Source organism: Zootoca vivipara, chromosome 3 (genome assembly GCF_965207765.1).
Source record: "Zootoca vivipara chromosome 3, rZooViv2.hap1.1, whole genome shotgun sequence".
Lineage (NCBI taxonomy): Eukaryota > Metazoa > Chordata > Lepidosauria > Squamata > Lacertidae > Zootoca > Zootoca vivipara.
The window spans coordinates 21,336,790-21,354,725 of NC_142586.1; the positions used below are offsets into that span (position 1 = coordinate 21,336,790).

The 17,936-nt window shown below is 42.9% G+C and overlaps 1 protein-coding gene across 1 annotated transcript in view; it reads left to right on the plus strand.

Annotated features, from left to right (window-relative positions):
* CSMD1 (CUB and Sushi multiple domains 1) overlaps nucleotides 1-13,049 on the plus strand; it is a 946,508-nt gene extending 933,459 nt beyond the window's left edge. The window contains exons 68-70 of the mRNA XM_035109950.3: nucleotides 2,628-2,715; nucleotides 3,666-3,798; nucleotides 8,640-13,049. Coding sequence (XP_034965841.3) covers nucleotides 2,628-2,715; nucleotides 3,666-3,798; nucleotides 8,640-8,799 — 381 coding nt within the window. The 3' untranslated portion in view covers nucleotides 8,800-13,049. The remainder of the gene's footprint in view (nucleotides 1-2,627; nucleotides 2,716-3,665; nucleotides 3,799-8,639) is intronic.
* The last annotated feature ends 4,887 nt before the right edge of the window (nucleotides 13,050-17,936 follow it).

A 17,936-nucleotide genomic window follows, 5' to 3' on the forward strand; every position in this document is an offset into this window, starting at 1 on the left:
TCCATCACACAGTCATCACTATGTAAAAACAAGTGTGTGAATCATCTTTTTTTCCCCCTAGCTCCAACATAGGCTGTAGTCAAGTGTCACTTTCTGAAAGTCTCAGTGATTACTATCAAATTGATATTGGCTGGACAAATAAAGAAACAATGTAGCAAAATTATTTCTGGACTGCAGATGGGATTTTGTGTGCTTGACTATTCCTCCATGGGAATGGGGAAGAGATCATCAAAGATTAAAAACAAACACACACTAGACACCATCTTCTTGACTTTTAAATTTCTGTCTTAGGGTATTATTTTAAAAGTGGAGGAGCATTCAGTCATGTAATTCCCCACAAAGCTGCAGTCTAATGGAAGTCCAGTTACCTGGACTTCCTGTTATCTGCTACTGGTGGGCTGGGTTGTAGAGAAAGGAGGACGAGGATAGCGATGGGTCTCTCTCCAATTTGCTTCCATGAAGCGCACAAAAGTGGAGCAGAGTGTGGAGCGCGAGCCGCCTTCTTCCACCGGGGCGAGGAAGCCGGGGTGCATTAGGGCCCTGTGGGAAAGCGGCCCAAGCAGGGTCCCTCTGTCCAGCTTGTCTGGGTCTTAAATACATACACCTTCCACCCAAAGCGAGAGATCGGCGGGGTGCAGAGATGCGTATGTAAAAGCTCTCTCGAGCACTCTCTCTCTCGTAACTCCTGGGGTTTGCAGCAGCTGTGTTTGGAGGAGGCGTTTACAGCCCAGGATTCATTCTCTCTCTCTCTCTCTCTCTCTCTCTCTCTCTCTCTCTCTCTCTCTCTCTCTCTCACACACACACACACACACACACACACACACACACACAGCGCCTAGGATCCGCTTTCCCTGCAACACTCACTTTAACTGACACAGTGATTACTTTCCACTCATTCGGAACGCCTTTCAAAAGAAAAGCGGAGTGCGGGGGGGGGGAACCTCGGCAGGGTGCAGAGATACGTGCGTAAAAGTGCGCTCTCTCTCTCTCTCGTAACTCCTGGGGTTTGCAGCAGCTGTGTTTACATGGTGATTACTTCGGGAGAACTGCTGGAAAGATCCTGGAGATCCTCCCTCGATCAGTGCAGATTTTTTAAAAAAAGTTTCTTCTCTCCTCTCTTAAACATCTCCCCCACCATCGATCTCACTCTTGCTCTCTTGAAACTTAACATACTCTCTCTGCCTCTCATCCCCGCCCAGTCTCACTGCTGCTTCTCCCCATTTGCTGTAACAAACAAATTTCTGGTTTGGGTTTTTAAAGTTGCTTTTGAAACCCCAGAATCATATCTTCTTGTTGTTCAGGAGTTCAAAAAGGGGTGCATGGTTCTCACACGCTCCCAGCTCCTCCACGGCATCTCCTCCCTGCTGGAGGAGCCGCCCTCCAGCCCCACAGCGCTTGCCCGACTCCACCATGCCGCGATGCACGGTGCTCGGAGCCTCCGTCCAGCCAGAGGAGCCGCCCTCCAGCCGCTGCCCGCCCAGAGGGAAACATGGGGGTGGGGGTGAGGGTGGGGGCGCTTGAGGAATCTGTGCACCACGCGGCGCCAGATAAGCTGAAGACGGCCCTGGCGCTCGGGCGGCCAGCGCCGTCGCTGCTTCAGCTGCTGCTCGTCGCCTCGGACTCGGAGGAACGGAGGAAGTGCGACAGGGCGAGGAAGGGGAAGGAGCTGGGCGCGCGCGCTCTCAGGTTCCACCGCCTCCCCGCCTGCGGGGCCCTGTGCCCCCTGCAGGGCATTGCAGGCATTGCAGGGAAGCGCCTCTGCAGCCAGCAGCAAGCAGCAAGAGGAGGGAAAGCTGCGAGTGGCAAGCGGCGGGCGAACGGGCAGGCAAGTGACGGGCAGGCAAGCGGCGGCTACACGGGCCACATGACGAGGTCTGGCGGGCCGTATTTGGCCCGCGGGCCTTGTCTTTGACACCCGTGCCTTAGAGGAAGTTCCTCGTAATCTATGGCTCCAGCCCAAGGCAATCCAAACCGGAGCTCTTAGCACTTGTCATTGCTGTTTTCTACTCCTTCTACAACCAGGACAAAAATCAAGGAGGAGGCAAGAGGGCCAAAGAAAGGATGTCTTGGGGAGGGCAGGTGGGACACCCCTGAGAGTTGCATCTGACCCCATAGCCTACATCAGAGCTTTGCAAACTGTGTGTTGCAACACATTAGTGTGTCAGCTGCAGTGTGTGTGCTGCGCGAATGCTCCCCGTGCTCCTCCCGGAACTGGAAAGTGGTTAGTTTAACTTCCGGTTTACTAGTACAAACTGAATTGCTGTGTTGCGAAATGATGCAGGTCTAAAAAGTGTGTCACCAACATGAAAAATTTGGAAGGCTCTGGCCTCATCTCTTCCTTGATAACTGCAGCATTCCTTTCAAGTATTTAATAATTTGTAATCTAACAAACGCTACAAATGCAAAAGGGTCTTCATCATGATGTATAGTTTTATTTGTTCAAATCTGTTCAAATGAAAACCAGGATTTTTGTGTTATTAAAAAATGTTTGGCTGTTTTAACTATTCTGATGATTTTGTTTCATTGGTGTATCAGTAATCATGAAATGCAAACAAAAAAAGATGGTTCCATTGTCCACTCTTGATTTTAATGTTTTCAGGAATCTTGATACATTCTCTTTGTTCTAGGTGTCATCGGGACTCGACAGAGGTGTCTTCACATATCAAGGTGACATACACGGAAAAGATTTTGGAAGATTTATGCTCCAAAGACAAAGTAGGAATGCTGCTATAACCCTATATAGTGTCATATAGTCTATTATTGAATACTGATAACCTCAAATCACTGTGCCAAATCACTGTGCCAACCATTGAAGTAAATAAAAGCATATTTATTGTATTCAATTACTACCACATCGTCTCAATTAGTTTAAATGTGCCATTAAATATCTAATTCAACTATTTCATGCTGCCACTTCATTTTTTGATGCAACAGCAACCTAATAAGATAACTGCAGGATGCTTCTATGAAGACCATCAATGCAGAATGATGATTATAACAGTGCTTTAAATGGCTTTTGCAACTTAGTCTTTAATATGTTCTGTGCAGTTTAAATGACTTTGGTAGTCCTGAATTCTGTATGTATCTTCAAACTGTAGGGAAAAAGCTAGGTTGCGTTTTCCAAGACTATTAAGGGATATTGTTACCAATTGTGGATCAGATTAAATTTGAATATTCTGAATCCTTTTTTCAAGCTTTGCCAGGGGATGGAGGTGATGATGATGACAGAATTTACATAGGGTGTGTGTGATGTTAGAATCCTCCTGTTGGAACCATGAGAAGCCAATGGTCTGAGGCAGGCGTCCCCAAACTTCGGCCCTGCAGATGTTTTGGAATACAATTCCCACCATCCCTGACCACTGGTCCTTTTAGCTAGGGATCATGGGAGTTGTAGGCCAAAACATCTGGAGGGTTGCAGTTTGGGGGTGCCTGGTCTGAGGAAAGCAGCTGCATGCATTCATATAGGATTATATAGCTCAGCACTTATTTATAGATCTAGACATCTTATACATGTTTATTGCATTTACAAAATACATTGCATTCATACAAGTACTTTAAAAAATTGTGCTTGTTTTGCCAGCCATACTTCTGTTGGATTAACATGCTTATACTTGCATCCCTTTAAAAAAATCATTTTCTTTCCCTTCCCTTCATTTTCTTTTCAGGTCCTTTAAGTACGGGCGCAGATCATCCCAATCACTTCTATGGTACAAACAGCAGTTCTGTTGCAGCTGCAATCCTGGTACCGTTCTTTGCTCTAATATTATCAGGGTTTGCATTTTACCTCTACAAACACAGGTATGCTGGATCTAATCTCTTGTGACATATTTAATTAAGTGCACAAAGTTCTGCCTGTTGAGAGTAGAGAGAAGAGAAAGCTTTAACAAAGATTAACTGCTCAAATTTTACAAGGTACAAATTTGATAGCCCAAGCAGCAAAACAACAAGTAACATTTTGGTAGCTTCTAATGAAAATTGGTTGCAGATACAAACAGTTTGAGTCCAACAACTTCTGGAGTAGCCTAACTATTTTGCATTTTTGAGTTTGTATGCAGTTCTCAAGCCAAGTACCAGGTAATGGGTACAAACTGCATATATTTGGCTAAGTGTGGATAAAAATTCATACATTAGTGAGAATAACCGCCCCGAGACTTCAGGGTATAGGGCAGTATATATATTCAATAAATAATAATATGAAGAATATGTGTACATTTGCATTGAAAATACATATATGAGGGGAAATTTGCATGCAAATGTAGATTTTCATGAAAAAATTTTTTTTTAAAAAAATGCAAAATGATGTGGAGAGCTGCACTTACAATTGGAAAAATTAGAAACTGAGAGAAACCAAAATGGACAGATTTGCCCAAGTCTAATCTGGTGAGCTGCAGGTTGGGTTGGGTGATATCTGGTTTTCAGCAACTAAAACATCGTGATATACTGATATATCACGATGTTTGAAATTGCCCAGCCCTACTCCACACCACGCTTGCTCTGCTGAGAAGTGGGCTTCCTTAAGCTCCCCACCTCTCTGCTGATCAATGAAATGTTAGCTGGCAATACATTGTAATTTCCTGGCTGCTGCTAGCGCAGACAGAGTGACGTGCACTGCGCTGGCATCAGCCGGGGAGGCGCAATGTATTGCCGGCTCAAAAAGTCTAAAACTGGTACAGTGGTGCCTCGCTTAACGAATGCCCTGGAAGACAAATTTTTCACTAGAGAAATGGATTTTGCGATTGGAGGTTGCCTCGCAAGACGATGAGGTTTTCTATGGCTGCCACTTCGTCTTGCGAAGCGTGGCCATAGAAAAAAAAACCTCCAACTGCAAAGTCCAGCGTGCAGCGAAAAATTGCCAGGGCTTTTTGCCTTGGCTTGGGGAAGGCAGGCGGCAAAACACCCCCACACCGCCGCACTTCGGCTCCGGGGTTCAGAGCCGCTTGTCCCTCCCCCCACCCGACAGATCCGACATTTGCCTCTGTCGGGTGGGGGGAGGGAGCATCGGACCGTGCCGCTTCTTGCCGCGGAAAGCCAGCACGGAACGCAACTTCGGAGACTTCCGAAGCTGCGTTCCGTGCCAGGGGAGGCAGGCAAGAGGCAGCGGTGGGGGAAGGTCTTCCCCCGCCGCCACTTCTCGCTGTGAAAAGCCGGCATGGGGCTTGGCAGCGGTGGGGGAAAGGTGCAGGATCGTTCCTTCGCCTTTCCCCCACCCCGCCCGACAGAGCCGGATCCGACGATGCTTCTGAAGCTTCGTCCGATCCGGCTCTGTTGTTGGCAGCAGCGGCGCTTGCTCTCTTGGCTCAGGAAAGCGCCTGCCTTCCTTCCCCGAGCCAAGAGAGCAAGTGCCGCCGCCACCACCAGTTCCCCCGGAGCCCATAGGAACACATTAATTGACTTTTAATGCATTCCTATGGGAAACGGTGCCTCGCTAGACGAAATTTTCGTAGGACGAATTGAGTCCTGGAACGAATTAATTTCGTCTAGCGAGGCACCACTGTATTGTGGTTTGACCATTGTACCAGTTCCAGACAATTAATTGTTAACATTGCCCAGCCACAGGTTCACCACCCCTAGGCAATGGGTATTGATACATCACTTAGGACCAGTAAGGGGCCAGAGCACAATCGTGGTTTCACCCAGGGGTATATTGCAAGTGAAACGCCCTCTGCACCCAGCACTCTGAAGGAGAAATAAGCTGCGGCTCTTTCACTTGCAATATACCCTCGGGTGAAACCCATCATTCTCTGGCCCTCATACAACTGTGGGATGTAGCTTGTTCCTCCCTTTGCTCATTTAAACTTCTGCATTGAGGGGTATGCGACTGCCTGCCCCTCAGCAGAGAAGTGGAATGGAGTCCCTATCCCACCACCAGGTTGTGTGAGGCAGAGATGAGTTGAGGGCTCTGTTAGACTTCTCCATTGAGAAGCAGGCAGCCACATGCCCCTCATTGGAGAAAGAGGTAGCTCAACTGACCCCCAAATCTGTGCCAAGGCAGCAGAGGATGAGTGAGGCAGGCGCCATTGCTGCCATGGGACAGAGGAAGAGGCAGCCCCCAGGGAGCTGAAAAGCTGATCAAGCCCCCCCCCCGCTTTTTTGGCTCATGTGGGGCAGGTGGATTAGCTTTTCCATGACGGGTTACCTCTTTCTCCCAGGAGAAAAAGATAGCCCGCCCCTATGAAGGCAGAGGCAGCTACCAGTGCCTGGCTACCTTTGCCCAGGAGGGAGAGCTGTGTGTTTCATCTGGGGTGGTCGGTCACCCCAGGAGTAAAGACACAGCGCACCCGCTTGGGCAAAGGCAGGCACCTTGCCTCACTACCTTGTTCCCTCCATGCACCAGACTGCCTCTTTCCCCATGAGGTGCCAGGGTGAAACCACCTCAGCTCTCCCAGCAGGAGTGGTGGCAATTTAAGCTAGGGTAAATGTTCCTCCCTCTGTTTCAACATTCTGGTATGTCACACCAGATCGCTGTGTTGAAAAGCTGACATCACCTGGCCTCAATTGTATCATACAAAATATACATAGCACATTAACAGTGCAATCTTCTACTCAGAAATAATACATTTTGAGTTTACTGATACTTACTCCAAGGCACAGGATCCATAGCCTAAGGTTTATTAAACAGTGGACATGAGACAGCCAAAAGTCATCACTTTCAAGGGAGATATTGAAGCACATGCTTAATTTTTTCCATTTAAATTTATGAGACTTGAAAGGATTTCTGCATTGTGCCTTACATGTGCTTCCCCCCCCCCAGTGCCTTATGAATGTTAGTGGGGGTGGGGAGCTTAGAATAAATAGATAAACGGACCCTACTGGTACATGGGAGCTTATGGGAGTGCTGCTAGAGTTGGTCTAACATAAAACAATGTCTGTCCGAGAAGATAGATTAGTTTTAAATAAGCATACATGCAACACTCTTAAAAGTACTAGAAGTAACAGATCTTGAATGTCCTAAACTACAACCCTGTTAAGAGACAAAATAACCTTCAGCAGAAGGATCATTTTTATGTCTTACAAATTAAGGTGGTGTGTAGTAGTTTTGAGTCAGGTGCCCCTGCCCTTGGGAGGAAGCTTGAATGCAAAGGCTGCTGCACACATATCGAAAGTGTGTAAATGGGGTGTTGCCTAGCTTAAATAGGAATTCAGAACAATATTTTTCAGTTTTGCCCAACTACAGTAGGGCATCAAAGACAGGGAATGTATTGGCAAAAAAAAAAAAACCTTTACATACCTCTTCATGATCAAGTTTTTTCAGTACATCTCAGGGTATCTGAAATGAGAATTAAAAAAAAAAAACAACCCATGAATATAACAGATTAAAACTTGTTCTTACTAAGATTTGTAGCATGACCCTTTGCAAGATTGCAGCAATCATGTGGTGCTGTCACTGAAGCATGAGACTATGGTAAAATGCTGTGCACACACAGCTTCGTACAAGGAGGGCTTTCCTAATCCCCTCTAAAAGGAAATGCAGAGTTCATGGCCCTATTGGGATGAGTTCTAGAACTACCCAAGAGTTCCAGAACTACTGGGGGCACGGGCAAACCTTTCTTCCAGTTTAAGTCCCTAACACCTTGGCAGGTGCCACCAGATGGGAAGGGGCTTTGGGACAATTGTGAGGAGCTGCTCCTGGAATGGAGAAACTTAAAAGCAAGGCATGAACAGAGCAGTCTCCTGCCAGTCTGAATCCTGGCCCTGGGCCGTTGCTCAAATAAACAGGGAATCCTCTGCTTGTGCAGAGCTCCATGTCTTCATCTGCCCCCATGGTCACTCTAGAACTACTGTGTTTCTCCGAAAATAAGACACCGTCTTATATTTATTTTTCAAAAAAAAAAAACCCCACTATGGCTTATTTTCAGGGGATTTCTTATTTTTTCCCCTCCTCCTCCTGCCGCAGCCGGCATTGCTGCTGCGCCTATCACTTTTCGGGGTATGGCTTATATTCCTTAAATGCTTAAAAATCCTGCTATGGCTTATTTTATGACTACGTCTTAAAATAGGAGAAACAGGGTATTTGATTGCAATTCTGACCACAGGATTGCAACCCATTTTTCCCAGTCAGCCCACTACAATCTCAAGAAACTTTGAAATTATTTACATTATATTAATGAAAAGAATGACAGTAAACCCTGCTGCTAAAATTCAGAAAGATTGCAGCTATTTGTGGCTCTTGAAATCAATTTTTAAAAATGACCAAAAAGGGAAATGATTTGAAGGCATTTCTTGCCATTTAGCAGGCTTTTAAGAACTGGAAAGAAAACATTCAGAACCTACCAGGAAGCAATTCCCATCTGTTCCATTCCACTTTTGGCAGCATCTACTACTATATTGCTTGAAGTGTTTATTTCACTTAAAGTCAGGATTAATGATTAAACCTAGCAGAGAAATAAAGGTATTTTTGCCCTACAGTTTAGCAGACTGAATAGCAGACTGCACTAAAAGGAATAGATTCCCCCCCCCCCCCCGGTATTACTGGTAGGAAATGTTATGAATTAAGTGATAATGAGCTTTCATCTTTTCCCTGTCATGGTTTTTGCATGTTTTCTTCACAAGAAACAAGTTACATGAATTGAGAAGTTGGTGACAACACTTTCGATGGCTGAGGCTCTGATTTTTATCCTCCTCTTCCCTCCCCACTCCAGAACAAGACCAAAAGTGCAGTACAATGGTTATGCTGGACATGAAAACAGCAATGGACAAGCGTCATTTGAAAATCCTATGTATGATACAAACTTAAAACCCACAGAGGCAAAAGCTGTGAGATTTGACACAACTCTGAACACAGTTTGTACAGTGGTATAGCCTTCAGTGCCCAGTTTGACTGATTCATAGCCATACCTCTGATGGACAAGCAGTAATTCCTTTGGTGCCATATACCAGTTTCCCTTCTCTAGGCTTCGCTGCTGTGATCTTTTTAACATCTACCGGCATAGACGCAGCAAGGCTTTCTGGTGAAACGTCAAGTCTTCTGGGGAATCAAGACCAAGATAATTTCTTCATCTCAAAGGTGGATTTGAAATACCTGGCTGCATTTGCTCCAAATCAAGGCACACTTTGAAGGAAGACTGCCAAGTCATATCCATCTGTCATATTTAAATGCCTCAGACTTTCACATTTGTAAGTGGCTGGATGCCTTTCAATGCAATCTTCTGGGCACTCAGATCACTCCATTGGGAACTGTGACAAACAATAGCACCATAAATTATCCCCAGAAATAAGAACATTCAGGAGGAGATTTAAACAACAACAACAAAAAGAAGCTTTCTTGAAAGAGAAGACAAGACAACCTTCCTCGGGGGCTGCACACACATCGACAAAATGCTTTACCATTGAAATCTTGTCAACTGTTAGAACAACCCTACAGTATATCTCAGATATTCATACATAAGGCAGTCTACAAACTTCCCAGTCAGCTGTTGTATTGCAAAATGTTAATGCACAATTTTTTGCACTAGTGTGGTATGAATGACTGAGTATGATACTGGTTAAAAACAAAAACAAAATATACAGGGTTTATACACACTATCCATTGTATATAAGCATTTACTCATCTTTTTTTTGTCCTGTGACGCATTCCATAATAATTTTACCTAGCACGTATATGTTATACAATGACTCCTATTCCTGGTAGAGTGACTTGTGACTATGAAGAGACTATATTTTGGTTTATTTTCCATGTAAACTCCAGTACAAACCAGCCAGGTTTGGAGGTGGTGGGGTGGGGAGCCCATGTTTACAAATCTTCATTCCCAGCCTTGTTTCTGTTTTCTCTCTCACTTCATTCATTCTTTTTTCTCAGCATCATACTCTGTAACAGCAGGGGAGTCAGGCAGCTACTGCTGCTTGCCATGTACAAAATGTGAATAGTAATTTATTTTAGATAGTTCATAAAGCCTGTGGGCCCGTGCTCACAATACAGTCTTCCCTTTTGCATTTGTTTGCCATCTTCTTTTTTCCCCACGTGGAAACTACATTGTTTTCTAATGTTACATAGAAATTACAAATGCATTGCAAGAGAGTATGTAAAACTCAAGCCACATCCAACATGCAACCCGCCACTGCTACCACTACACTTTCCAATGGGGTGTCTGTATGTGTGTGAGTGTGTGAATGTCTTTGTTAGCTAAAGTTTTTAACCAATACTGCTTGATGCTTTTGTAATCACACAGCTTGACAGAGCAAGTTTGAGATGTACGTTGGAAATACTCCTCAAAGTTACTGCAGCAAGGGTAGCTGCTATCTTCTCAAAACAAAAACGGGGACATGGCAGAATTAACTGAGAGGTTGTTGATTCACCCAAGTCTTTTACCTATAATACTAACTCATGGGTGGCACAGAGAGGAGGGTAAGAAAACTATGGGGATAGCTGTGGCATGATTAGACCTCTCCTGCTGCCTACTCCTCAACTCAGTAGGCAAGGGTGAAAACCAGAAACAAGGGACTTAGAGTGGCACCAGTTCATACTTTGACCTTCCTTTATGTCAGAACTTTCCAAAAATGTTGGCCACACCCACACTAATTTAATCAAACCAACTATATTACATTTCAAAAATTATATTCGATTTTAGATTGTATTTCTATTGGTTTCCAAAAGAGGAACAAGCACCATTGTACGTCGCCAATGATTTGCCACCTGACATTTAAAAACAAACAAACAGACAGAATGATTTATATTAATATTCTGACACCCAGAGGTCCTTCACATCAAGTACACAGGCCAGGTTCCAAACACCTGCACTACTGCTTCCACACACCAAAAGGATCTTTGGAGTCATGTTTCCCAAACATTACCCCCAGAAAGTCATATGTCAAACCACTTTTGACGAGGCTTTCAAAAGCAGATTGCCATACGGCAGGGGCAATTTTTATTCCTTGTTCAAAGTGGGGGCGGCAGGAATTCCACTCAAGTAGCTCTTTGGATCCAGTCCATTATGAACCCCGACACCAAACTAAACCAATCGCCAAAAATAAGCATTAGCAGAAAAGAATATATATCGGTTTATATTAAATGGCAAGAAAAAGTTTGCAGGGCAATCTTTGATCAAAGTAGAAAACCTTACATGATTTTTGATGGAAGATACCAGCAATGCCAATAAGTTCAGCTTCTTCATCTTTTTTTAAAGAAAAAAATGTTTAATATTAGAAACCTTGGCACTGTCTGGACATTTTTGCTTTGCTTTAGAGGCAGATGACTTTATTATTATTCCACATGCGTTTACAATTTTATATGATATCTGACAGATTTGGGCATTCTCTGGAAGGACAACAGTGATCAGATTAAAATAGCCCCCCTTTCATGAAGAAGCATTGCTTCCAGTGTAGATTGCACTGTTGTATACTGGAGAAAGGGAAACTTTGAATTGCTGCCTCTGAAGTCACTTTATTTCAATATTAGTGATGGCAGATGTAACCAAAGTCATGGGGGGGGGAATACAAAATATGAAGGGAGAATGGGTTTGGGTCCCCTGCCCCCAATTCTTACCCTGTCTGTATGAAGAGTAAGAAGAAGGAAAGTTTTGTAAAATAGTGTTACCACTCTATGTCCTGAGTGGGAGATCCAAGTGCACTTATCTGCACGCAGGGATCTCTTGTATATTGCAGGGTGGGAAGCTGGTTCATTTCAATGGGCTGGGCTGCACATGAGAAAGCAAGTCTGCGCATGGGCTGGCTCCATTCACTGCAATGAACTGGGGGAGCATTTCAGACAAAGGAGCTCCATGGATGAGCCAGAAGAATTCATTAGAGCACGGTTTTCAACTTTTCGTTCTTTAGAATCTGAAAATCCCAACTTGATTTATTCTAGGGGAGTATAATTAAACAAGAAATAAGGCTGTTCACGTTAGAATAATAAACCAACTTTTTTTTTTACTTAATGGAGGCAAAACAACCATTTCTCTCTGATATGCTCCAATCTTCAGTTGTTACTGAACTTCACATCTCCAGTGTCACTCATTTCAGTGAAACTACAGAACAGAACATTGGTTTGTACCCACACAGCATATCTAGAGATACAGCCCTACCTAATAAAATAGGTCCATGGGTGTGTGTGTGTGTGTGTGTGTGTGTGTGTGTGTTTCCCCTTTGTCACCTCTGTGCCTATCTCTTGAAGGTTTTCTGTTCCCTTTGGTTTTGTTACAGTTGCATTGGATTGCACACTGGCCAGGTTAAATCTTCCATTTCTAACAATCCCTTTCAGGCTCCATGCTTGCCCAGACATTCATCAGGTGCGCCACCCCAAAAGCCCAGATCTTCAAAGTGCCACCCCAAAGTCCATTCACTTGAGTAGGGCCTGAATTGCAGAGTGACTTGAATAGTAAAACTGAGGTCTGTCATAGTACGGTCATGCCAAAGGCAGTATGAAATCTCTGTGATGTGTTTACTGTTGACTCTTTCCCCAGAAAGGACCAGACTGATTATGATAAAGCAAAGGTAAACATACTCAAAAAAAGAACAATCAAAAACAGGTTATGTGCTTCAAAGCTGTTTAAATCTGCTGCTTGTATCACCCATCTTGCCTTTCTCCAGGCTAGCTGCAATAATTTTTTTCCTCTGTAATATATTTTGTAAACAAAAAAAGCTGTTATTAAAGAAGGGGGGAGGGGGGGAAAGCTGGCATTATGATCAAATCAATCTAATTTTCATTCCCAGTACTCCATTTTGCCATTTCACGACATGCTGCTGTGACATGAAGTAGGTGCAAAAGAACTTTTTTGTACAGAGATATATTTTTTATGAAAAATTTGTAAAATTATTAAATATGCTGTACTTTTTGATTAATGTAGGTAAATTGTTAAAAAAAATGTTTTTACAATACAAAAGGAAAAAAAAATTCCTGTAATTTTTTCCCAATACTGTAAAATGCACCATCTTTAGCTGAATTTTCAGTTCTGAACCTATTACACTTGTATTAATATTAAAGTGGCCTGTTTAAAATATACAGTAATTTTTTGGGCAAAAGAAGTATAAAAGACTGTAATATAGCCTGTGCAATGCCACCTATCTTGAAAGCAAATTCAAAGTTCTAATTAAATATTTAATTTTAGATTTCCAGATTACTGTGTAGCACTCTACTGTTCTTACAGTCATATTTTATTCACTCGAAATTGAAGAATTTCTACTAACCAAGTTTAAAAGAAGGTACTTGTGTAAATGCAGGGCCATACTGACATCAGAGTTTCCTACTCAAAGTGATGTGCCTTTATATGTCTGAAGAAATACGTCTATTTCTATGAAGTGTTATTTGCCTCCTCGTATCTTTGGGCACAAAATCTGTGGAATATTTTCACTATCCTTACTTCTCTTATTTACATTTCATGCACTTCTTGGATTCCTGGTTTAGTTGTTTCCTGGAAAAGTCATGTGCATTGTAAATTATTCAGAGGATATGCCATGTTCCTGGACACCTCCAGATTACCACTATTTTGTGCGTGGAACTCAAACACATTCTGACAAATTAAGGCTGCACAATAAAAAAGGAATTTGCAGTCTTGCACAACAAGCCGCTCACCCAATGGACTTTTTGTGGTAAAAGAAGGTGATGGGAAAATAAAGACACTAGAAAGTGTGAGAGAGTAATAATCGCTTGGCAAAGCATCATATAACCTCCCCACAAATGAGAACAAATGCTCAATAAACTGGTCACCTCGAAGCAACCTCAGGTGGTGTCCCAGTTTCCATTCCTTTTTGTTGCCCTTTCCTTAACTGTAAGCACACCCACAATTTGTGAAAGGAAGAAGAAATACAATAGGTTGTAGAAGCTCTCATGCAAAAACTACCCTAAAAAATGCCAGCAACAGACTGCTTTGCTTGTTTAGGTTGCATGTTAGGATTTGCCAAGATGTCTCACCCAATCCAACTCCAGGAGCCCAAGGAAGGAAAGCATATAAGCACGCATCAATATAACTTTTTAGGCCCAAAACATTTCAATTAGGCACCGTATAACAAAGTCATGCTGGCCACATGACCTGGAAGCTGTCTATGGACGAACGCCTGCTCCCTCGGCCAGTAAAGCGAGATGAGCGCCGCAACCCAAGTCGTCTGCAACTGGACTTAACGGTCAGGGGTCCCTTTACCTTTACCTATAACAAAGGCACTCTTGTGTTCTCCAAGTGACAAACTGGACTACTTGTGCAAAGTGATGCACATCATCATTAAAGAAAGGATAAACAGGGTTGGCTTGAAATGAATCAACCTGAATTTTTGCATTTTGGGGTAGCTTACCAGGTCAAAATAAAATAGGGATCTTCTAGGGGTAGGGGTGTCAACTGACCTCAAATGATGTGGGATGTTAATCTCTTACCTTTTACTATTTTTCTGTTTTACAGATTTAAAAGCACACTTATTATCATTCAGCAAGAGAGAAAGCAGCTCTTTGAAATAAGAGGGCACCATTGTTATCCTCCCAGAAGGCACTGGGATGGTGGCAGCTAACAGCCAGCTGTCCTGAGGATGGCTCTCTCTCTCCCCCCACCCCGTATTCTCTCCACACCCCCCACCATAGCTGCCAAGTTATCCCTTTTTTTAAGGGATTTTCCCTTATGCTGAATAGGCTTCCTCGTGAGAAAAGGGAAAACTTGGCAGCTATGCCCCTCACCCCAAATAGTGAGACAGTGCACTTTTTAAAACTGAAAAGGAAAACACAGAAGAGCTCAAGATAGTCCCCTGCCTGAAAAATAACGAAACTGAAATCCTGCTTTTCTGCCCCTAAAGAGGATGGGGAAATGGCTCCTTTAGCTCTAAGACAGGCATCCCCAAACTGTGGCCCTCCAGATGTTTTGGCCTACAACTCCCATGATCCCTAACTAATAGGACCAGTGGTCGGGGGAGATGGGAATTGTAGTCCAAAACATCTGGAGGACTGAAGTTTGGAGGTGCCTGCTCTAAGAAATGCACATCCTATTCAGAGCCTGTGTCGTGTTGATAGATATCCCGACTCAATCAAATGCTTAGCTTTTTTGTTTTCTCTTGTGTGTACCTTGTGCAAGTGTTTGCACTTTCAGCCACAAATTCCCCCAGCAGAAAGTACGTTGGACATAAGGTAGGGTTGGTCTAATCAAATAATAGCAAATAAAAAATAAAAAATTCCTGCATAAAAAACCCAAAGTTGACAGATTGCCATAGCATCTGTTACCATTCCATAACATCTACACAATCTGTTTAGAATGTGGATATACATTATTTTTTTACAGTATAGTTGAACAGCCGATTTGGCTGAATTCCAAATTGGACTGATTCTGAATCTGATTGAGGCAACTGGTACTGAACTGGAATGACCCAAATTGATTTGGGCCTCAGAACACTGCAAGAGAGCCATATAGCTAAAATGTCACAAAAACACAAGATACCATCTAGTTAATCCCCTCTTGAGCCTCCAAGTTGTATACACTTACATTAAAAACAATAAAGTGATGTCCCTTTTTACCTTTGAATTTGTTTTATTTTATTTGGGGGATTTTTAAGATGGCTAGCACAAAAACCCTTTTGATCTACCTGCTGACAATTTGCATGGTTAATTCCCTCTTGAGAGGCTATCATGTTGCCAAAATTCAGGCACCTATATGAAAAACCAAAGAGTTACGTTTTTATTGGCTTCCTAATTAAAGTAAAGGGGAGGATCAAAGGTTTGGATTTGGGGTCTAACTAAAGTCAGATCTTTCCAAATTGTTCATAGAGTCATAGGATTGTAGAGTTGGAAGGGACCATAAGAGTCATCTAGTCCAACCCCCTGCGATGCAGGAATATTTTGCCCAATGTTGGGCTCAAACCCATGACCCTGAGTCTCATACTCTACTGACTGAGCTATCCCATCAGATTGTGGTCATGGTCCATACATTAAGGCACATTTCAACGAGCCACACTTTCTTTCAATCGAGAGACTGAAGTGCATGCTTAAAGCTCTCCTACTTGAATTAACAGGATTGTAAAAGTATTTCAGCTGAATTGTATTCAGTGGCCTTTACTGAATAACATTAAGAATCTTCTTTTTCATTTATCTGGACAACCTTCTTCTCTATCAATAGAACCACCCCACCCCCATCAGAATAATAGCATTGCACACTTTGTGAAACGAGTAAGCATTATTTTATTTTAAACTTTTTGCACCTGCTTATTCCATAACAAAATGTGGCTCACAAATGCACCTCTCAGATATTCTGTGACTGGTGATGTCCAACCCTCCCCCCCGCCCCCCTAAAAAAACTCTCTCTCTCTCTCTCTCTCTCTCTCTCTCTCTCTCTCTCTCTCTCTCTCTCTCTCTCTCAGCAGTCCAAAGTAGGAAGCAGAGAAATTAACCATGAGGGAAGAGAGATATTCTGGCTACTGCAAATAAAGGAAATAGTTTAGAATGAGAAAACCATACTAGTCTTCTCTGTATCATTCCAATTTTAGTATATGTGCTGCTGAAGCACCATTAGATTCATGCAAACTATGTTTAACGCATGGAAGGAGAAAGCTCTTCTCGGCAATTTTTCTGTGGCAAGATGGAAAGCCAGGGGTCTATGCTGCTTAATGGACTTTTAAGAGGGCAATACCTCACTAATGGGACAAGAATGCAAACTAAAATGGAAGAAATTCAAATACCCTGGCTACTCTGCTACCAGTTGCAAGCTTTTCTATCCAAGCAGTGGTAAAAACAACAGCCACACAACAACTAGTCCCTTTTGAGAAACTTCTCCCAGCCACAGAAGAATAGGTAGAAGTAGAGAATAGGTGTCTGCAATCTATAAAATATTACTCCAAGACATTGTAGGATTCCCCCAGTACAATTAAATAACAATGGGGGAACTAGATTTAGGTTAAGAAATAGCTTCAGCCTAGTGGTCCAAAATTTAGTCTAAATCACTGATTTCTGCCAGCAAAAGGGGGCTCGCACTAAAACCCACCTATAGATTGTATTTAGTGGCAAGAAAACCACCACTGATACACCAAGGAGCTTCAGCAATATGTAGGCGAGGCTGTTTATCTTTAGGTACATCTCTTCACAGATGTTCCCATATGTTATGGGAATGTGCCCAAATTCAGCTGTTCTGGCTGTCAGTTTTACATGAGATTAGTAAAATTACAAGGCAGCAAATAGAAATGACACCAGAAATAGCTTTACGAACACAAAACTGCATGATAAAGAACTTATTAGTCATCTGTTATTAGCAGCTAGGAATATTATAGCTAGACATTGGAGTGATCTCTTGGGGTGAACTTGGGCAATTGGTACAAAAGTGTATGGGACATCGCCCTACTAACTAATACATTATGATTGTTGTGGGAACAGAAACAAAAGGATAGCTTCATAATGGTTTGGCTTTATTTTATAATGTATGCAAATCTTCCAGATAATAATCAACCCCATCCCCAACAGCATACAGCTCTATCCTACAATAGGGGGGGGGGAATGGGGTTCCATTTCCTTGTCCTTCCCCCTCCCATTCACATTCACACTGCTCTGCCTTGCCTAATAAATGAAACAATTAATTAATAATAAACCCTGTTATAAATAATCAACCCTGTTCTGGGATCAGTTGAATCTCTAAGTTTTTGTTGTTGTTGTTTGTTTTACTAGACATTTGCCACTAAAATAAAGCTGACAAATGTACTCAAGAAATATTGTGTTATTTTCTATTTACAGGTTTTCTTTCATTTTTCTTCCCACCTTCTTTCTTCTTTTTTATTTTATTTTTTGTTGATACTTGATTATTAATAGTAATAATATTATGCTTTCTCAGTCAGAAATGGCTGCTTGCCTCAGTTTCCGGGGAAGCAGTTGTTTCCAGTCTGACACAGCTGCAGCCCGATTTCGGGGCTTCTTTGGCTCAGCACAGCCATTGGGGGACGGTAGCACCTCCCCCTGTGGCCATGCAGTTTGGTGCCCCCAAGTCTGTTGAAATGGGCCAATTCAGAGGCAGAAGGGGGTGGAGTTATGGTGGCAGTTATGGTGTCTTCACTTA